Here is a 22,558-nt window from a genome sequence, read left to right as displayed (position 1 = left end):
ACACTCAGGGTGGGGCACATTGACTTAGCATACACTCAGGGTGGGGCACATTGACTTAGCATACACTCAGGGTGGGGCACATTGACTTAGCATACGCTCAGGGTGGGGCACATTGACTTAGCATACGCTCAGGGTGGGGCACATTGACTTAGCATACGCTCAGGGTGGGGCACATTGACTTAGCATACACCCAGGGTGTGGCACATTGACTTAGCATACACTCAGGGTGGGGGTTGCTGCTGGTTGCTTGGCTGGTGTTTTGTTTTGTTTTGTTTTGTTTTGTTTTGTTTTGTTTTGTTTTGTTTGTTTTGTTTTGTTTTGTTAGACCAGGTCTCCTAGGCTAGCCCTTGCAGATTCCCAGGTTATATTCTTACACGCACTCTCCCTGTGAGTGGAAATGTAGGGCGCCCAAACACTTCAATATTATAGGTTCTTGTTCTGTTTTTTATTTTGGTCTTTTTGAGACAACTCATGGTTCTCCCACCTCAGCCACCTAGGATTCCAGATGTGTACCACTACAACATCTGTTTTGTTTTTTAATACATTCATAAAAACTTATGATAAGGATTGGCTCAAACAAAATATAACAATAGCCCTAGTAAACAGAATGATCACAGCAACATATCATAGAGGAAGATATTTAACATTTATGAATTTTGTCCGTAAGATGGTATAAGGGGCTAGACTCCTGCTAGCAGGCATGATGACCTGAGTTTGATCCCTAGGACCCACACTGTAGAAGGAGAGAGTTCTGCAGGCTGTCCTCTGACTCCACAGGCACACACCCACACTAAATAAGTAAATAAGCATAATGTCAAATAAGGTGTTAAAATAGATCAAATAAAATGTATAAATTGTTTATTTCTGGAAGTTCCCATGTGGTGTTTTCATATCTCAGTTGAATTCAACAGCTGAAATTCAGAACTGACTCAGAGTCGCCACCACCTGCTTTTAAATTCCTTCTGGGCACATAGAGAATGTGTGAACAGCTGCTGTCTTTACTATGCTTTCCTGCTCTGGGTATGACTTGCCTGAGGGACCTGGGTGCTGTCACTCACAGCTCTGCTTTTGGGGCTTAGAATAAAGTGTGGCTGTGGTGGACCTTCAAAATGTAAGGATCAGGGTAGGGTGTGTGTGTGTGTTGTTGGCACAACACCCGCCAACTAAAGCCCCTATTTGTTGAGTAAACAGGTTGGTTAGGTGCATAGCCACAGGTTTGTCACTGAGTTGGGGCACTTGAGCCACTCTGGGCTTCTTAGCCTTGTTATAGTCTTGGAGGTGGAGGGCAGAGCTACTTGAAGGACCACCACCTGTCCCACTCCCAAGTGCCTTATCGAAAGTCACCGAGCCCTTCTGGCTGCATTTGTGCCTGAAAAGGAGGGATGAATTAGGGCAACTGTCCCCAACAGGGTTGTTTGTGGTCATTGAGGCTGTGCTGGGGGCTCCTGAGAAGGAAAGTAGGAGGCAGTTTTACCCTTGGGTGTGCAGAAACATGGAAGACCCACATGCCAAGGTTGAGTATCGCCTGAATCAGGGTTACCAAGACCTGTCAGCAGCTTCCCAGCTCCCCAGCTGACTTCTGCCTGCCCTTGTATGTTTGCAGGGTCTCCATTCCTGAAACCTGGGCCAAGTTCAGCAATGACAACATCAGACATGCTCAGAACATGCGGGCCAACTCCATCCGGCTGCGGGAGGAGGCAGAGCACCTGTTTGAGACCTTGTCGGACCAGATGTGGAAGCAGTTCACCAACACCAACCTAGCCTTCAACGCTCGCATCTCTGAGGAGACAGATGTGAAGAACAAGTTGCAGACACAGCTGGCTAAGGTAAGCAGGTAGAGCATCCAGGTGCTGTGTCCATTCAGGTGCTGAAGCCTGTCCAATCCAAGAGAGGGCGGTGAGCGTCCCAGGGGATAAGGGCATCTTTGGTCATTGATGGAAACTGGAAACTTTGGCTCTTGCTGTGGCACCCTGGGCACTGTTGTGGCTCCTGGGGCCCTTCCTTCTCTAAGTTTGGAGCTGAGTTTGACCAGGACAGCACTGTCCCTGAGGGTTCCAAGCGCATCCTCTCTGCCACAGCAGCGCCCTTTGGCTTTCAAAGGCTTTCTGTGGCATGATGTTCCCCTGTAGAGGGATGGGAGCTTTCTGAGCTAGAGGATGGCTCAGTTCTGCCCACCACCCCATCTTCTCCCCTCTGTTTACTCTGTAACTGGGGTACAACGTGTCAGTTCACACCTCTGAGGAACCTCCCTCCACAGACTTTATTTCCTCTGCTCACCGCAAATGTAGAGTGCGTTCTGGCTACTGGAAGCTAGGGCACTAGGGATAAAGGGAGGGGCCTCCCAAACACGCCTGTCTACAGGCGGCTAGCATTCAGTCTGAGAGAGGTGTGGAATTTACGCAGAGCGACTTTGGGGTGTTGATCTTATTGCAAGGTATGGGGAGTTTGGGGGTACGAGCCCTGAATCCCTGTGAAAGCAACCCTTTTGCTGTATACCTCTTTGTCTGTGGTGTAGTGGGCTGCAGGAAGACAGACCTTGCTAGAAGTTGCTGGAGCAGTCTATGCCCACTCGAATCTGAACTTGCATCTGCCCAGGTGTGCAGACAAAATGAGTTTCTTGAAAATAATTGCAAGACTGTAATGAGGGAAGCAGCAGGGAATGAGTCAGAAGGGGGCCTCCATGGATGCAACAGACAGACAGGGATGTTTACAGCAAAGCCAGAAAGAGGGTGGGGAGGGGGAAGCAGCAAGGGGGTAAGGGGGTGAGGGGCGGCTCAGTTGGCAAAGCCCTTGCCTTACAAGTGAGGGCCTGAATTCAGTCTCACATAAATAAAGAGACAGACTCTACAGTATGAGCCTGCAGCCCTAATACCAGGGAAATAGACAGGAGGATCTGCAGGGTCAATGCCAGCCAATATAGCTCTGGGCTCAATGAAAGACCCTGCCTCAAAATTTAGGGTGGGGAGAGATTGAGGAGGGTACCTGATATCAATCTCTGGCTGAATCCAACAGGATGTTGTAAAGAGGGGCCCATTCCTGTAGGGTTTTGTACTCTCTCAGGAATGATCTAGGCCCTCCACTGCTCTAAAGTCTTTATTGGCGCCCTGTGTCAGTGGGAAGAAAAACAACATTCTGACTCCCTTTTCTCTCTGCCCTCATTCCCTGCTGTTGTTTACTACAGCCCCTCCCATGTCCCTGTCCTTCCCCAGACACACCTGCTCACTGTGTGCTTCAGGACCTTGGTGTGTTCTTTCCTCTACTGAGGCAGGGGTGAGGTGTGGGGGATGGGGTAGTCTTCCCCTAGTGTCCTTGTGGCCAACCTCTTGAAACGTCTTTTAACTCTTGCTTCAAATGTCACTTATTATCAAAGCCTACCCTGAACATTCCTGTCATACAAATCCCTCCCTGCTGTAACCCTGTGCTGAGGGGAGCAGGCACAGGAGGATCTCTGACTGTCACCCTGGTTCAGTGGGAGACTGTCTCAGGGGACGAGATAGAGAGTGAGAGCAGGATACCCAGTGCAAACACACCACACACACACAGATGAACACGCACACGCACACACACACACACACACACACACACATGTGCGCGCACACACTCGAACACACACTCAAACACACACACACACACACAGAGAAAGAGAGAGAGAGAGAGAGAGAGAAGGCAGAGATAGCTCAGCTGCACCTTCCAGTCTCACACTGAATCTTCAGACTCCATCACAGAGTTTGGCTCTAAATAATGAATAGCTTTAGGTCTGTGGACCATATGGTTGCTGTCACAACTACTCCGTCCTGAGGGTGTGTAAGAAGGCAGCTATGGATAACTTGTACACAAATGAACATGGCCGTGTTCCAATAATACTTTATTTGTGCTGGGTGGTTATGGTGCACACCTTTAATCCCAGCACTCGGGAGGCAGAGGCAGGCGGATTTCTGAGTTCGAGACCACCCTGGTCTACAGAGTGAGTTCCAGGACAGTCAGGGCGACACAGAGAAACCTTATCTTGAAAATCCAACCACCTTTCTTTACAAGGCCATGCAGTGGACCAAGTTTGGCTCACAGGCTGCACGTCAGTCCGTACCCTGGAACTGGGTTCAGCAAGCAACTCCTCCCTCCTGACCTCTGAGAACCACTTGTCTTTGGGTTGCTGCAGAACTTGGGGTTTTTCCCTTTTAATTTGACATCAGAGTTTAGGATTTTTAATTTGCCATAAAGTTACTGAAGCAAAATTGATGACAAAACACTATTTTACAAAGTAAGATGCAGTAGAGGCTGCCATTCATTGCTTTCAGCTCTGCTGTGCTGAGTATGGGCTTTGACCCTGACTGCTTGGGTTCTAATCCCTTATAACCTTGGGGAATTTTCCTTTCTTTTTAAAAAATACTTTATTTCATTTTTCTCCCTCTCCCTCCTCTCTCTCTCTCTCTCTGTGTGTGTGTGCTTGTTTGTACATGTGCACTTGTGGAGGCTCTCTAATGTAGGATCTGAGGATTGATTGAGCTCATGTCACCAGGCTTTTGTGATAGTGCCTCTATTTGATAAGCCACCTTGCTGCTCCAAGCCTGTAACAGCCCTGGGGTCTGGTCCTTACAGGAGAACACTGAGGCTTTTAGCCATCTTCTGGAGGGAAGTAGTTGCTGGCCCCAGAGCAGAAGAGGATAATGCCTAGGTGGTCTGAGTTCTCTGGCAACCAAGAGCCTGGGATCCTACATGTTCCCTCTCCAACATCCAGTTATCCACTTGTGTGTGCTAGGGTGAAATTCAGTGCAAGACGGGGGAATGGGACTCACAGATGTGCCGAGGAGAAGGAGACTTCGGGGCAGTGACCTAAGCAGACATGATGGCACACAGGATCATGTGATGTGATCCCAGCACTCAGGGAAGTGGGGTCAAAGGGTCAAAGAGTCAAGGTCATCCTCAGGCCTCACAGGGAGTTGGAGGCTAGCCTGGGCTAATGAGACCCTGTTTTTACAACAAAAACAAGAAAATGTTTATTCTAAAGGTGTTGGAGGCAGGTCCCAGCAGGCAAGATGACATTTGCTGTGTTCTGTTACAGGACCATTAGTATCCCTGAGCTGAATAGTAAGAACACAGCCCCTTCCGTCCGTCAGCAGCCTTCCTCAGGTGCAGGTGGTCGCGATGCCTAGCTAAAGAGTCCCAGCACACACGTTTGCCTCTTTCTTATTTTATGCGTTGTTAATGTTCTTTCCACATACAGCAATGCTGTTTGATTTACACCAATGATAGTTAGAGATAGAAAGCTTCCACTTAAAATAAGCGCTCTTTTTGTTTCTAAACTGAGTTGAGCTGGGTGTGGAGACTCACAGTGCATGGAAGGCGGAGGCAGGAGGATTGTTGCTAGTTTTTGGCATACAGAGTGAGACACCCTTTTTTGAAACAACAACAACAACAACAACAACAAAATTAAGCCAGCAGAAACAAAACACTTAGGGGAAGGAGATGGTCAGCTGGTAACGGCCATCCAGCCTGCTGTCTAAAGTTCTATTTCCAGGACCCACATGGTGGAAAAAAAAGAAAAGTGATCCTTGAAGCTGCCTTCTGGTCTCCACATGAACTAGCTGTGGCACGTGCATTTGTTACCCCCCACCCCTGTGTGCGCACCACATATACACACAAGTAAATGCAATTAAAAATATAATAAAAACCCCAAACAAGAAAAGCCTAACAATAATGACATATAAAATAAAGTGACTGGATTTAGAGAAAGATACAGCTAATCCTGCAGTAACCTGTGCACAGTAAGGCAGAAGCGGAGGAGGAAACGAGGTGAGAGAGGTAAGAAGCTGGCCAGCCGCACAGACCTGCGCACTGTGTTCCCTGTGTTTGGTCCGACTAAGCCAGTGGGCGGGGCCTGGGAATCAGGGTTCCTAATGAGCGCCTACAGTTGGAGCCTTGGCTGCAACGGATCTCTCTGGGAAGATCAAAAGCAGTGTGTGTTGGCCTGGATGAACGTCTGGGCAAGCAGCTAGCTCTCTCCTTCCCTCTCCTTCCCACTTTCCCACTTGGAAAGTGAAGCGACCAAGTCAGGCTTTCCTGGTACACAGACCTAGGCAGATTTGTGCAGGGATGTGAAATGCCCCTGTGGGGTTTGGCCTCCAGGTAACCTATTGCAGTCCTTAGATTCAAATATCACTTCCCTCTTGCTGTGGTCAGAGGTGTGGCATCAGGAGGCTGGCACCAAGGTGAGCCAGACATGCCAGAAGCCCAGCCTCAATCAGGCTGTTTCTCTGCTGGCTGTGAACTGTATGTAGTCAGGAGACACAGAGCAGACAGGAGACAAGTGTGACCATCACTGAGGGGAGTGGTGTGTGATGGCCAGGGAAATGATAAATGATTTTTTTTTTTTCCTTTTTGAGATACATTGTATAGCCTAAGCTGCCAAGAACTTGCAATATAGCCCAGGCTGGCCTCAAACTATCATCTTCCTGCCTTAGATCCCCAAATGCTAGACTTTGGGGATGCACCACAGGCAGGCTTGTGTGATTCTTTTCTTTTTCCTTTATTTAGTTTTGAGAATTTCAGTATAAGCACTGTATTTACATCACTCTGCCCCGTCCCTCAGGTGATTGTTTCCTACAGCCATAGTCAGCCCTGACTGCTGAGTCACACCTTCTCCAGCCTTGCTGTGGTCCCACACCCAGCTGCATGCCCTCACCTGCACTTGGATGTCTTTTTTTTTTTTTTCTATGTGCATGTTTGTGTGGTGTGTGCAGTGTGTGTGTGTGTGTGTGTGTGTGTGTATGTGTGTGTGTGTGTAAGCCAGACGCCAGCGTCAGGTATCTTCCTCCATCACTCTCTGCCTTACATTTTGAGATAAGACCTCTAACCAAGCCTGGAGCTCACCTATCCAGCTCTGCTGGGTAACGAGCAAGCTCTAGGGCTTGTCTCTCATTTCCTATAACCAGAACTACAGACCTTTAGTGGGTGCTGGGATCCGAACTCAGGTCCTCATGCTCGTGGGTGAGCACTTTATCTGCTGAGCCACCCCAGGCCTGGACATGGATTTCTAAGAGGCCTCTTCTTAACAGGCTGAACCCCCATCTCCAGGACTTTCGCCCTATTGCTTATTCCACTGAGAGCCTCAAAGCCTTGAGTAGGTAACTACAGCAGAGAGGAAGTGCTGAGCTGTGTTAGAGTCTTCAGACACCTGAGGGAGGTTTCTGAATGTAGCTTAGTTGGCTGAATGCCTGCCCACCATGCATGACATTCGGGGTTCACTCACCAGTGCTGTATAAACTAGGCAAAGGGGTACCTGCCTGCAATTCTGGCACTCAGGAGATAGAGACAGAGGGTCAGAGCTTTGAGGTCTCCCTCAGTTTTATAGTGGCTTTGAAGCAGCCTGGTATGTAAAACCTTATAAAAAAAAGAAAGAAAGAAAGAAAGAAAGAAAGAAAGAAAGAAAGAAAGAAAGAAAGGAAGAGAAAGAAAGAAAAAAGAAGGTGGAAGAGAGGAAGGAAAGAGGGAGAACAGGAAGGGGGAGGAGTGTAGGAAGGGGAGAAGGGATGGGGAAAGTTACTTGTCATGGAAAGAGTTTAACCAGACTACAGAAGGCTGTGAGTCTTAAACCTTACAAGGCTTTCTTTTCTGCTGAAGTCCTTGGCATTTTGACTTTCAAATGGCTGTTAGCATCATCAAAACTACCTCTTTGCTTGGGAACTGGGCAGGAAAATGAAGAGTCTGAGGGTTGACAGTCAGTGGGGAGCCAAGATCCCAGCTCTAGCTGCTGGCCTCTGTTTGACAGTGAGGTTTCTGTGGATGGGAAATGCTTTTGTGCCTCGCAAGCAGCTGGATCCCTTCCAGCACTGGGGTGAAGGACCAAGCTACTGACGACGGTTGGCTTCTCAATCAGGCCAAGTCCTGGATGCAGAGCTGCTGGCCTGGCCCTGCCTGGCCCTGTGCATACACTCAGTATTAGATGAAAGAGCCTTAGCTCTAAACATTGTAGAAATGGGTAGAGAGATGGCTCAGTGGTTCAGAGCGTGGGCTGCTCTTCCAGAGAGCTTGGGTTTAAGTCCCAGCACCCACATTGGTGGTTCACAAACACTTGTAATTCTTGTCTTACTGGATGTTCACACCATCTTCTGGCCCCGTCAGGAACTGCCTACATGTGGTGCATGCATTCAGGCAAAACACCTGTGCACACAAAGTTTAAAAAAAATTAAAAATGTAGAAAGGCAGAGGTGTGTGTGGACAAGCAGAGTGACTCCGTTTAGATCCAGCTGAAGGGCTTTGGAGATTAGTTCCTGTGAACTGCAGGATTCTGGTCCATAATGAGAGGATCAAGGAGATGGCTCTGTGGAGAAACACTTCCTGTGCAAGCATGGAGATCAGGACCACATGACAGCTTGGCAGGCATGCGGCCCACCTGCAACCCCAGCACTTGGGAAGCAGAGCCAGGAACTCCAAAGTAAGATGGCTGTGGACTGGCTATGAACCGGAGAACCTGGCTTCTGTGATGGACTCACCTTAATAAAAAGTGGAGAGCAATTAAGGAAGGCATCTAGCATCAACGTCAGGCCACCACTTGCATCTACACACCCACATGCCCCACACATACGTGAATGAGCACTCACACGTGTTAGCACACACCACATGTACAGATACATGCCAAGGAGGAGGAGGGACAGGAGGAGGAGGAAGAGAAGAGGACCATGATGATGAGAAGAAATAAACCATTGTAACAGCAATGTGAACTAGGAGACTCAGTAAGAGAAGACTCAGTAGGCAGGTGACAGGCAGGTGACATGGGCATGTGTCCTCTTAACTTTGTGTTGGAGGAGTGATGATGGTCAGATCCACCTCCAGGAGCCTCTGAGCTGGTGTCTTAGCTACTTTCCTACTGCTGTGAAGAGACATCATAGAAAAGGCAACCTATGAAAGAAAGCATTGAATTAGGGGCTCACTCACCGTTTCATGATCATTATGGCAGGGAGCTTGGCGGCAGGTAGGTGTGGCTCTGAAGCAGTAGCTAACAGCCTACATCCTGATCTACAAGTTGGAGGGGGGGTGCGTGGGCTTTGGAATCTCAAAGCTCACCCCAGGGGCACCTCCAACAGGCCACACCTACCCCTTCCTAAATAGTCTACCAACTGGAAACCAAACATTCAAATACAAGCCTATGGAGGCCACTGGCCTTCAAAACAACCACAGGCTGTCAGGTATGGCTGGCTATAATCCTCTTAAAAGTTCCCAGGGATGTAGCTCAGTTGGTAGAGTGCATGACTGGTGTGCACGACACCCTGGGTTTGGTCCCCAGTGCTACAGAAAACTCAGGCAAAGTGTGTGTGTGTGTGTGTGTGTGTATGTTGGGGTGGGGGGGGCATCGTCATCAATACCTGTAATCCTAGCACTTGAAAGGATCAGAAATTTAAGGCTATTCTCTGCTATGTTTAATGAGTTTGAGATCCGAGAGAGAGAGAGAGAGAGAGAGAGAGAGAGAGAGAGAGAGAGAGAGAGAGAGAGAGAGAGAGAAGATGAGATGGAGGAAGGAAGGAGAAAAGAAAAATGTGTTGAGGAAATGCCCTTGAAGCCTTCAGACAGTGGATTTCCAAGAATTTGCTCCGAAGCGGTATAAAGTGCCCGCACTCCATTTTGGTTTATTTTTACATTAATTTGTTGGAGGAGGCACCATAGTTCATTTGTGGAAGTCAGAGAAAAACTTGTGGGAATCCATACTCTCCTTCCACCATGCAGGTCCTCAGACTTGGCTGCAAGCACCTTTACCTGATAAACTATCCCCACCCCAAATCATTCCCAAAGTCTAGCAGGGGTTTCAGGACCCCTGCTGGAGGCTGTCTGTTAAAGTCTGTGCTCCTCAGGCGCTGTTGTGCTCAGGGCTTGCTTGGCGTCTGCATATCTGAACAATCATTTACAACCCAAATTTACTCCAAAGTTTGGAGACTTTTTGTCTTGTTGTGACTGCTGAGGGCATCCTGCCCTATCATCTCCACCACTTCCCCCTGAGACAGGGTCTCTCTCTGTCTCTCTGGTTGTAGTACAGGGATGGCAGCCAGCAAGTCTCAGAAATCCTCCTGTCTCTGCTCCTCTCAGCATGGAGTCACAGGGGCACAGGACCACACCCAAATTTTCCTGTGGGCCTTGAGGATTGAGCTCAGGTCCCTGTCGGTATGCATCAAGTACTCCTACCCACGGACCCACTTTCCTCCCTCCTCCCTCAATGCCCACATTTAAGAGTTCGACAGGAGGACCCTAGCACAGGACCTTCCATGTCCTGGGTTCCTGGCAGAGTTCCTGAGCCCTTCTCTCTCCACGTTTTGCTCCTGGGCTTGGATGAAGTTAAAAAATATCTCACTATTGACCCCCCCCTCCCGCCCCAGTACTCCAGGCCAGGCATCTTGCCCCTTTCTGAAGCTGGAGAGTCTGTTTGGATCAAGGCAGGCATCTCCTTGGAAACCCCTGGGTTTGTGCAAATCAGAAAACAATAAATTTGCAAGGTTGCACAAAGCTGGAGGAGGTGACTGCCAGCTGGAGCTAAATCCACCCCTCTGTCCACATTAAACTTCAGTTCCTGGCCTTGGAGGCCTGTGCTGCTGTCATAAGACAAGATGCAGGCAGGCAGCTTTATGAGGCAGGCAGCTCAGCCACATCTCCCCCTCTCCCCAAAGTCATCTCCCTGGTCTGTGTTCCAGCTGGGAAGAGCAGCCCAATTTTCTACCCAGTAAAGTCCTTTTGTTTGGGGCTGTTGGGGGCTACTGCCTTCCACACTGTACAGTGCCAGTCAGTGTCCCAGTGCCAGGATAGAAGCTGGGACTTTGTGCTTGCTCTGCAAGCACTCTGTCTGCAGTTGAATCTCAGCCGATTGCTGACAGGAGACCTACTGGGGGGTGAGTGGGTTTTTTTTTTTTTTTCCTGCTGGGAACAGGGAGAAAGCAGAGACTCCTTAGCTTTGTCTCTGTGGCCAAGGTACAGATGGGGAAACTGAGGCTTGGAGAAGTTCAGGATTAGGTGGTGCCTGTTTAGGTACAGTTTGTCGACTCCAAGGCCTCTTTTCTAAAAGGTTCCTTTGGATTTTGCTGGGTAGGCAAACTGCAGTCCTGCTGATCCCAGCCCCACCCCGCTCCCTTCCCAGCTCCACCTGGCAGATGTCCTCTTACTCTTCCTGCCTCTGTCCTTACCATGATGCTGAGAGTCCTCCCGTTCCCAGTCATGTCCCTCTGCCTTGCAAACTTAACCAGAGACTGGCCTCAAACCACACATCAGCCCTGGTTGTTGTCCTTGAACATGCAGGAAAATCGCCTGAGAGCCTTGTTAGCAGAGCCAGAGAGCAGGGTTAGGCTGGGACAAGACCGTCTTTCTCTCCAGCAAGTTCTCAGACTTCAATGGCCTCTGGCTAACATTTTGAGTAGCGAGGTGCTAAAGCAATGGTTCTCAACCTGTGGGTCCTGACCTCTTTGCAAACCTCTATCTCCAAAAATATTTACATTAGGACTCATAACAGTAGCAAAATTATAGTTATGAAGTAGCAACAAAAATAATTTTATGGATGGGGGTCACCACAGCATGGGGGGCTGTATTAAAGGTCATAGCATTAGGTTGAAAACCCACAGTTTTAGAGCAGCTGTTCTCTGAGTCCCAGCAGCTTGAGGAGTAGCAGCTTCATAGCACTGAGGGGTCATGACTCGGTTTGTGAGGATGTGTAGTAAGTTACAAACTAATAGGCCTAGGGCAAAATTCTGGCCCCTACCTGGTTGTATAAAGTTTTATTAAAACACAGCCACACCCAACTCCACGTACTCTGGCAGCCTTCATACTACAAATGCCAAGTTGAGTCATCTGGAAGAGATCGACTTGAAGACTTACAAAGTGTAGCAGATATGGTGATGCATACAGTATACATTGGTACTTGGAAGACTGAGGCAAGAGGATCACCCTGAGTTCTAGGCCAGCCTAGGCTACAGAGGTGAGATGTTGTCTCAAAAAAGAAAGGCTGGAGAGATGGCTCAGTGGGTAAAAGCACTCTCTGGGTAAGCCCAACAAGCTGGGTTCAACTCTGAGGTCTCTGGATCCCAGAAGTCGTCTTCTCATCTCCCTGTTGATTTGTGCCATGGTTCACACCAGCGCTTCCCCAGTCCCCATAAATAAAATGTAAAAGGAAAGAGGGAGAATCAAAGAGAAGATACCCAGGAACACTGGAGGTTAGCTTGTCCCCAGGATGAAAATGACTTGAACTGGAGTTCCCAGAACACAGTGTTAGGATTCTTACAGACTGATGGCTGATTAGAGCTTTGTGATTGTAAAGTTGCAGACCCAGAGACAATTATCTTAGACTATCTTTAATCCCCTCTTGTCTGACCTAACATCCCTGTAGTCGGCAGGAAGAACTTTTGTAATGGTCCAGCCAAGCAACCCTCTAGCTTCTACGGTCCCTGCGGCCAAGGTGGTCACTAGGAAGTACCTGCAACCAGGAGATTTCCTACCCTGCTGTGACCTGCCAACCTGGTGTTTCCAGCAGTGAGTTGGCACTTGTGACTGTTTTATCCTGTGACTATGAAAAGTCACCTTTCCACCGTGCAACTTGAACTCATGGTTCCCAGTCCATGGTCCCTTGACATTTAGCTCAGAGTCAACCATATCTTAGTCCCCTATAAGCAAGCAGTGGGCTTGTGCCACCAGTGAAAATCCTCACTTGAGTCTGAAAGCAAGGAGCTGTGGGGAAGGCAGGCGTGAGCCTCAGAGCTCAGGAGAAAGAAGTCACTTCTTCTCTGTGCTTTGATGAAACTTGGACTTGGGCTGTGATGGATGAGATGAGGGCCACTCAAACAGGGCATACCTGCTGAGACCATCAATCTTGATGGAACTCTTTTTTTTTTTTTTTTTTTTTNTGGAGCTGAGGACCAAACCCAGAGCCTTTCTACCACTGAGCTAAAGCCCAACCCCACAACTATCTTTTCTTTTTTTGTTTTTTTGAGACAGGGTTTCTCTGTATAGCCCTGGATGTCCTGGAACTCACTTTGTAGACCAGGCTGGCCTTGAACTCAGAAATCCCCCCGCCTCTGCCTCCCGAGTGCTGGGATTATCTGTGTAGCCCTGGCTGTCCTGGAACTCACTTTGTAGAACAGGCTGGCCTTGAACTCAGAAATCCACCTGCCTCTGCCTCCCAAGTGTTGGGATTAAAGGCATGCACCACCACCACCCGGCTTGATGGAACTCCTGAGCATCCATCCACTCACAGACATATCCCATAACATCTTCACCAGCTCTGTGAACCATCCAGAGCTGCCGATGTAAGAGTTAGCCATCTCATTCAGTCCTCATAGCTACACCTTAGTAGGTTATTGTAATTCTGCCAGTCTAACAAATGAAAGAAAACACATCTGGCAATTAGGAAGGGCTCTGTAGATGTGGAGTACAGATTGCATTAGGCTCAGAGAGGCTGGGAAACTCACAAGGTCACAGCAAATAAGAACAGTAGCTGAGCTATGGAGCATGTGTGACTCCAATACTGGTCAGTTTTAGGGAGATGGAGTCATCTGTCCTCTGATGTGCAGCACCAGGGAGGCTTCAGACACACCCTGCCGAGGCTCCGTATTTTGAGTGGCAGGCACCCTGCCTTATGGGAATGCAGAGGAGTGAAAAAGGAATTCTCTCTCCCATGCCACCCTTTCATAACCACTCCCAGCCAGGGCAGGAAAAGCCTGGCAGCTGCCTGATCCAGTGTGCCAAGACTCCTCCCATGGGGTGACCCCCTGGGGACCAATCCCTAGAGGTTCCACCCAGTCTCTGGGATGAGCCAAACTGTGCCCTGGAGCCTGTTTCCCTAGCTTTGTGGGAACAGAAAGATGAACATTCCAGGGGAATCCCTCAGAGCCTGAGCCAAGATGCCAGGCAGCCATGTATGTGTGTGTGTGTGTGCCCTTGCTTGAGTGTGTAGTATAACAAGGCAGGAGGGTGTTAGTCTGGAGAGGAATCTGTTCTTTCCAGAGGGCATCCACTTCTGCTCTGGGTGGCTGAAAACTTGAGTAGGCCTTGCCACATCCGTGTCTCAAAGAAAGGGACTCACACATTGGCTAAAGTTCTGAAGCGTTGTTTAATGAGGTGCAACCAGAGCAGCGTAGGCATATTAGCCCCAGCCTGAGGAGGTGGATGAAGGGAGCCTGCTGGTATCTGAGAAGGAGTTCCTGAAGCAGAAGGGACAACTTCTGTAAAGGCCCTGTGTGTGATCAATGCCTGCTTGAGTTTTCTTCTTTGTTCTTGTTGAGAACAGCTTTCAGAGCTTAGTCCAATCAGGACCTGGACTTGTGAACCTCTGAAGTGCTGACTTGCTGATGTGCACCACCATACCCTACAACCTGCTGCATTTGATATAAACGTGGGAATAGCACAGCTCTGAGAACAGGTTGGGGTGGCTTCAAAGGAGGTAGAGTGTGTGTGGGTATGTGTACACATGTTACATACATTTAGTAAGAGCTTGGAACTTGAGGCTCTGCATTCTGCAGCATGTGCCCACTTGCCCAGGCTCTCCTCTCCGGAGGCCTCCTGGGTTCTCTGCTTCCTTCCTGGTTGCCTGGAGAGTCTGAGCCACAGGAGAAAGCACAACTCTGGGACTGGGGCTTGGGGCGGGGGGTGTCCAGTTTCAAAATTGTCTATACATTTCTCCCAGAAGCTGGAAGCCTGGGGTGGGGCCAATTCCCTTGTGGGAAGCACCTGTGGGTTCACATGCACAGATAGTAAACAAACTCTATCCTGCTTAGGACTCCTTGCTGGGACAGACAGCCTGGGCTTAGCTCCACATCTCCACCTGCAGCGAGGCAATTAACCCAGCCCCTTCCTGCTCAAGAGCCTCAGTTTACCTAGTAGGTCTGCACTTCTAAGTCAAACAGGGGTTTCTATGACCAAGTCACCAAGGATTCTGAGAAGTGTCCCATCCACAGAGTCAGAACCTCAGTGGAGCAGAGCCGAAGAATCTCTACAACTTTGACTTTTACTGTTTAGATAGTATTTCCCCTTTGAAGTGAAGATTCTTCTTAAAGGGAAACTTTCATTTACATGTATTTTATTTTGTGTGTATGTATGTGTGCATGGGATGGTGCATGGGTAGAGATCAGAGGACTCAGAGAGCTAGAGAAGTAGACACTGGTTTTGATTATTGCTCTGTGGCTCTTCATTTAATGTGCCATTACAACCATACATGCTATCTATTCGCTTGGATTAGCAATGATCTCACAGGGGATTGGGCCATTATCCTTTGTCATCTTTCTCTGTGTTGTGACACAAGCCTGATAGAAGCACTTTGCTCACCAGGAAGGCCGATCCAGGATGCTATCCTGCTCAGGGTGATGGCCCTGATAGCTCAGGAATGCCCAGGTCCTGGCCAGAGAACACTGTCAGGATCACGGTCCACAGTCTTTCAGAGACTGGGTCTCCCACTGGAGATTCTGGAGACACTCGGGCTTCCGGGAGTTATCTCAGTGGATCTTGTGGGGCTCTTAGTCTCCTTTGGATGGAGACAACCCTGGCTCTCAGTGATGGGCTAGATAAGAAGCTATGGGGAAGAAACATTTTGGCAGCAGAAACACCCACCTGGGCCTGGGCAGATGTGCCCTGGGTGTGAATCATCAGTAGGCCATAGCAGAAGGTTCTGGAAACCCCCAGTGTTCTGGAAAACCCACAGACAGGTCTGATCAAGATGTGCAGCGAGGAGGGGCAAGGGGGTATGATGGACTAAGCAGCCGAGGGCTCCAGCCTGGAGCCTGGGGAAGGACAGGAGGGGACAGGAGGAAAGCAATCCCACACACTCCTGTCCTCACCCCCTTTGTCCCTGTGTCACCATGGATGCAAATCCATCCAGCTCCATCCCCGCCTTATTTGTGTACACATGAAAAGGAGCCTCAGAGTCACACACACCCCCGCCACTTTACCACTCACCTGCACAGCTAACTACTACAGTGCACCTCAGATTATAAATAGAATCACCTCAATCTTCAATAATTTATTTAGTAGTGACAGTTTATGGGCCAGGTATCCCAGCTCTCTGAAGGCTGGGGCAAGAGGACTGTCTTGAGTTTGAGGGAAGCCTGGGCTATATATAGTGAGGTTCTCTTTAAAAGAATCAGTAAGGAAGACCTGCACAGCGTCATGCATATGCCTGCATCCAGCATCAAGAGGTGATGCAGGAGGTTCATGAACCAGAGGCTTACCTTGCTATATATTAAGACCTTGCTTTTAATAATATAGAGAAGAGGGAATCTCTGCAGCAAGTCTTAGTCCATGTACTGGGTGAGCTTCTTGAAGTTAGCAAATGAAAACACAGGACGGACACCCTATTACACCTGAACATCAGATTATGTCATTTTTGAGTTTCAGCATGTACTATACCATAACTGAGGCATGTCTTGGATTGTTTTGGCTGTTATAAATAGCATAGACTGGATACTTTACAAACAGTGGATTTTACTTAGGTACAATAGCACATGCTTGTATTCCCAGCGTTTTGAAGGCTAAAACTGGAGGACTATGTATGGGCTCCAGGCTAGCCCAGGGTACAGAGTAAGACTATTGAAAAACAAACAAACAAACAAACAAACAAACAAACAAAATCACACCCAAACAATGAAATTCAAGTTATTGAATTCTTGTTTCTTGCATGATGAAATGGTTCCCACATCATGACCTATTCAATTTCCAAATGTCCCACCTTCACCAGCCAGCATACCAAGAGAGGGTTTCCATGCACACACATACACACACACACACACACACACACACACACACACACCCCACACTATGGAGAGTGGTAGTGGCACTCAGTGACTCTGGACTTTGGATGTAGCCAGGCGTCCTGTGGTTTACTTGGCCACTCTTCTGATGAAGTTGGCTCCCCCTCTTGGTTCCCTCTGTCCCTCTAGTCTCCCCTGCCTGGGTGATGGGACACCCCCAGTGGTTACTAGCGATTTCTCTGGCTTTTATGCTCCTCACACATTAGACTGGCAGAACAGGAATAATAAACAGCCCTTTTATGAGTTGGGTCTAATTTCAACTTGGTGGCACACAAAGCCAACATCTATTTACAGTAAAACTGGATCAAGCAGGGTCAAACAATATCATGGTTGAGCCCTAGTGATGCCTTTTTTTTTCTTCAAGCATTCTTGGATCTTGGGCTATATGAAATTGAACTCTTTGTGGTGATGGATAATTGCAGAAGATTCTGGCAATCAAGCCATCATAGAGAGCATTACTTTTAGGCTTGGCAGGAATAGAACATGTGCGTTTTTGGTACTGGGTAATTCCAAAGTGAAGTGGGTATCAGCACAAAGAGCCTTCTCACAGGAGAGAACAGCTCAGACTCAGGCTGCTGCATGCCTGAGGGTGGAGATTCCAGGTACAACCGTCCACTCAACCCTGGGAAAGGCTAGGGATGGCCAGGGGCAAAGCCAGGTCCCTTCAGCAGTAATAATAGATCAGCCTAGTGTGCCTATACTTTACTGGCATACTTGTTATATTAGTTTTATTTGTGCATTAACTTTTGAGACAAGTTCTTATGTAGCCCAGGTTGGTCTCAAATCTACTTTGTAGTTAAGGATGTCCTTGGATTCGGATCTCCTGAGTGCTCGGGTTATAGGAGTGTGCTGTTACTGGGGATGGAAGCTGGGGCTTTGCACATTCTTTTCCAGTTCTTTTAGTTTTTATTATAAAAAATTTCAAACACATAAAAGTATAAAAAGACACATGATGACTTTCATGTCCCCAGGACAAATGTCAACTGGTCACTGACCTGTTCCTGTGTGACTTTTCTCTCATTTTCTCATTCATGCCAGGCAAGCACTCTGCCATTGAGCCACAGCGCAGTCTTTCACCTGCTCTGCTACTGAGGTATAACAGTCTGATAACAACAACAAAAAGTACATGCAACCCAATGAATTCTAAGGAGATTTTTTCCAGTGCCAGACCTCTGATGTGGGTCACTTCTCACCCCAGCAGGCTCCCTCCTGCCTCTGCTGGGATTCACATTTCCATAGAGTGAGACAATGGCAGCATTATATGGGGAACCTAGTTTTTATGACTAGATGTTAGATAACACTCTCCAACAGACACACAACCACACCCCCCCACACACACATACACATACAACCACATGCACACAGTCAAACACTCATACACACACACTCACACATTCACACACACACACTTTCACACACACACATACACTACACATACATTCACACATTCACACACAACCACATACACACCACACACACACTCACACTTAACCACACACAACCACCCACACACACTCACACACAACCACACACACAGAGACACACTCACACATAGACACACAGACAAAATCAAACACACACTCACACACCTTTTCTTCCTTCTTCTCTCCTTTCTTCCTTTCCTTTTTCCTTTTCTTCTCCTTTTCTTCCCCCTCCATCCCTCCTTTCCTTCTTTCTTCTCTTCCCGCTAAACAATGATCGTCTTCCTCCCGCAGAGTTTCAAAACCCAAAATTAGTCTTGATGCTGGCCCAGCCCTAGCAGTCAGTGTCATGGTGACAAGCAGGAATAGTATCAGTTTCCAAAAGTCACTCAAATCACACTCCCTGTCCCACAGGTGTTCAGGGTTGGGGAAAGGCTAGGCTAGAGGCCCCTGAGGTGACTTCAGTTCCCTGCCCTCCCACGAGGAGGAGGTGAGAAACTTCTGGCAGACTGTGATAGTCTTCTCATCCCCACAGATACTGCAGGAGATCTTCCAGGCAGAAAACACCATCATGTTGCTGGAGAGGGCCATTGTGGCCAAAGAATGCCCACTGAAGATGGCCCAGACCATGCTAGCATGCAGGACCCGACGGCCCAATGTGGAACTCTGCAGGGATGTGCCACAGTTCAGGTGAGTTGGGGTGAGAGGAGACGACTGGACTCCAGAAAGAGAAGGGTGGATCTCAGAGGCTCCACTGTTACTGGGGTTGTAGGTATCGGAGCCTAGGCTCTTTCTGGCAGTTCTAACAAGCTTGGTTTGTCTACTCATTCTTAACAGGACAAGTAGACGAGCAACTGAAAAGCATGGGTGGGAGATTATGCAGTGTGGTCACACTGGGGAAAGGAACTCATACAGAAGCCAAGCTCCAACACTCCCCAGTGCATCCTCAGGTCCTCACAGGAGATTCAGGCTCAAATAAAGGAGAAGAGGACTGCACAGCAGCCCTGGTCTCACCTGTCATTGCCTGAGCTCCTGTCCCTCATGCAAGGTGCTCTGATAGATTATTAGAACTTGGTGAAGTCTTCTGATTGCTGTCTTCGGTCTTTTCCTTTCCATCATGAGACCCCTGGGGGGTGGGGATGGAGATGGGAGAGAACGTCAGTTTCTTGGGAACTATAGTTTCAATCATGTGCTAGCCAACATGAGGGACATGGTGTCTCTTCAGAATATTTTCAGTCCTGCCTGGATGGTCACAGCAGGAACACTGCGTCTGAGAACCAAACCCTGCATGACTCAGAACACCCAGTCCCAGAGCTCAGCTGTGAGCTGGGTTGGAGGTCTAGAGCTCTGGGTTCCACCCTGTCTCTCTCTAGAGCTTCCCCATCCTTCAAACACCACATCTCTGCTCAGGAAGCCCTCCTGCTTCCTCTGAAAGGCCAAGGAGACCTTAGTAGTAGGGATAGACCACAATCTTGGCCCCTTCATTCTTCAGCTCCTCTTACCACAGGATCTGATGGATGAACATCCCTGTTCATCTCCTACCTCTCTCCTTGCAAAGAGCCCAAGTCATCCCTGGCTGGCTAGATCCTGCCTACCCTGCTGGCTAAGTGGGCTTGCTTCAGAAGAGAGGGTGGAAAGCATAAACATCTCCAGCAAGGGGGCTCAGACACAGGGCAGGGGTGGGTCCTCCCTCTCTCTGGCATCTAATGGCGGCCACAATCCTGGAGCTACTCACTGCCGACCATCATTCTATTCCTGGCCTCTTTTTCCTTGTTTCCTGCTTGCTCTTCTTTTCATGTAGAAATGAGGATCGAACACAGTGCCCTACACATGGGAGACAAACACTCTACCAACTGACCCACATCCTCATCCTCTTAAATTTAACTTAAATTGAATGGGGACGGAGATGTAGCTCATTAGTCAAGTGCTTGCCTAGCTTGAATGAGGTTCTGAGTTGATTCCTAGCACCTTAGAAACTGCACAGAAGCACAGAGTCACAGGGCACAGGAGGTAGAGGAAGAGGGACCAGAAGTTCAGGATGATCCTTGGCTACACAGAGTTTGAGGCCAGCCTAGGCTACATTAGATTTTGTCCTTTAAAAGTTTTTAAAATTCCATTTAAAAGATAGACTGTGAATTGAATGAACAGAGGGCTTTTTTAAAATATCAGTTTCTCAATCAAGAGGCCACATTCCAGCTCTTCAGCCTCGTGTAGCTCCTGGGTTTCTCATTTGCAGACAGCATGGCCAATTCTGAGTGCCTCTTGCACTGCTGTGGTTCAACTTTTCCTCCTTGATCCCTACATGGCCTGCTTAGTCTTATCTTTTTTTCTCTACTTCAAAGTTCCCCATCAGAGACCTTCCAAGATTTGGGGAAATTCTGCAGAGGCAGGATAAGGTGGGGACTGGCCTCAGATTCACCTCCCCGCTTGTCTCTGAGGTGCACACCACTCCAGAGGTCTTTCCGCTGTGCTGCATTCTTCAGTCTCTCTGAGGCAGTTGGCCAATGGCTGTGGGCTGCTGGGAGGGGCTCTCTTCCAGGCCAGGTGGCTTCCATTGGTTGGGAGCCATCATTCTCTGAGGACTGAACCTGTGAGTCAAGAGGGGTGAGCGCAGTATGCATAGATGTGTGTTCCTGATGGAAGAGACCTGAGCACAAGTCACCAGAACCTGATCTCATATGTCAATGAGGCTGGTTCCTGTGTTTCCTGTGGAGAGCATGTTTCCTAAGCAGCCAACACTCATTAAAGTGCACCTGACAGAGCAGGACTCATGCCTATGACCTCAGCCCTTGGGATGTGAAGGAAGAAGAGCAGTGTTCACCTGGCTATGTAGAGAATTTGAGGCTGTTCTGGACTGTGTGGGGCAAGGAATGGAAAGGGAAGGAGAAGGTGGGATGGGGTTGGGGGGGGGCGACAAGACCAGAAAAGGCAAAGGCAAGACAAAACAAGTCACATAATAGGCCAGGTGTGCTTGAGTGACTTAGGCAGGACAGCTTGAGCACTAGAGTTGGAGACAATGTCACCATGGCCAGCATAGTGACACTATCTTAGAGACAAACAAACCAGAATAAATGATTCCTTTGGGTTATGGTCGAATAGTTTTTCACAGAGTGACAATGCCACAGTTTGTCTTTCCCTCTTCTGGGCCATGGTGGACGGTACTGCTGTAGGCACTTGGTGTGAACACCCTTTTTCAGTTCAGCTTAGAGAAGCAGAGGTGGGACTGCTGGCCCTGGGGGCAAGCTGGTAGTTAGCTTATTGACAGATTCTGCTCTGTACCATCTGTCTCCTCCTTCATGCTTTGTCAGCCTTGGTGACTCCCCCCCCCCCCGCCCCCAAGGTGCTCATCCATCTGTGCTCCCCTCTAGGGCTGGGACTGCACTGCAGTGGCCACCCCTAGACACTTTACCAGCCATCCAGGGGTGGCTGGGCTATAGGAGAATCATGGAGGTTTCTCTCTGTCCCACCCCAGGCTCGTGAATGAGGTCTTCACCATAGACGACACTCTACAGACGCTCAAGCTGAGGCTTCGGGAGACGCAAGACACGTTGCAGCTGCTGGTGATGACCAAGTCCCGGCTGGAGCACGAGCTGGCCATCAAAGCCAACACCTTGTGTATTGACAAGGACAAATGCATGAGCATGCGCAAATCCTTCCCCAGTACACCCCGCCTGACTGGCTACACCTGCTCTGCCATCGGTTCAGGCCCTTACGCCAGCCACGCCCCTCGTATCAGCTCCGGCCCCTGCAGCGGCTCAGCGCTATGTAGAGGCCCTGCCTCTTGTGGGGGCGGGGCCTCTTGTGGAGGCGGGGCCTCTTGCGGGGGTCCGGTCCCTTGTGGCTCCGCGCTCTGTTCCCACTCTGTGTCCCGTTCAGGTCCTGGCTTTGCACCGGTGTGTTAAATGGCATAATGCTGGAAAAGGCTCAAAAGAAAATAAAAGAGTCGTTTTCTCCCCCTTCTGTCTTTAGGAAAATGTGAAGATACAGGACCAAAGTAAATCAAAGCTCTCTGAGTTAGTTCCAGGGATGGATAGCTCGGTGGGAGATGCTGGGAGATAGGACAGGATTCCACAAGGACAGCGCCTAGTATCTGGGGCATCCCAGGTACACAGAAAGCTTCCGTTCAACTCTCTCTCCTCTCCTCTGCTTTCTTTCTTTCTTTTTAAAAATTTTTTTTAAACTTTTTTTTTTTTTTTTAATTTTTTCGAGACAGGGTTTCTCTGTGTAGCCCTGGCTGTCCTGGAACTCACTCTGTAGACCAGGCTGGCCTCGAACTCAAAAATCCGCCTGCCTCTGCCTCCCAAGTGCTGGGATTAAAGGTGTATGCCACCATGCCCGTTTTAAACAAATTTTTATTAGATATTTTCTTCATTTACA

General features: G+C 48.8%; 1 protein-coding gene across 1 annotated transcript in view; it reads left to right on the top strand.

The window, feature by feature from the left end:
• Nucleotides 1-22,137, top strand: part of Tekt5 (tektin 5) — a 38,204-nt gene extending 16,067 nt beyond the window's left edge. Inside the window, exons 5-7 of the mRNA XM_021185005.2 lie at nt 1,604-1,826; nt 18,717-18,871; nt 21,654-22,137. Of these exons, the coding sequence (XP_021040664.1) occupies nt 1,604-1,826; nt 18,717-18,871; nt 21,654-22,083 (808 nt within the window). The 3' untranslated portion in view covers nt 22,084-22,137. The remainder of the gene's footprint in view (nt 1-1,603; nt 1,827-18,716; nt 18,872-21,653) is intronic.
• Nucleotides 22,138-22,558: the final 421 nt, after the last annotated feature.

This window comes from Mus caroli, chromosome 16 (genome assembly GCF_900094665.2).
Source record: "Mus caroli chromosome 16, CAROLI_EIJ_v1.1, whole genome shotgun sequence".
Lineage (NCBI taxonomy): Eukaryota > Metazoa > Chordata > Mammalia > Rodentia > Muridae > Mus > Mus caroli.
The sequence above is the reverse complement of the archived record's forward strand: the minus strand, read 5'-3'. Positions and strand labels throughout refer to the sequence as shown.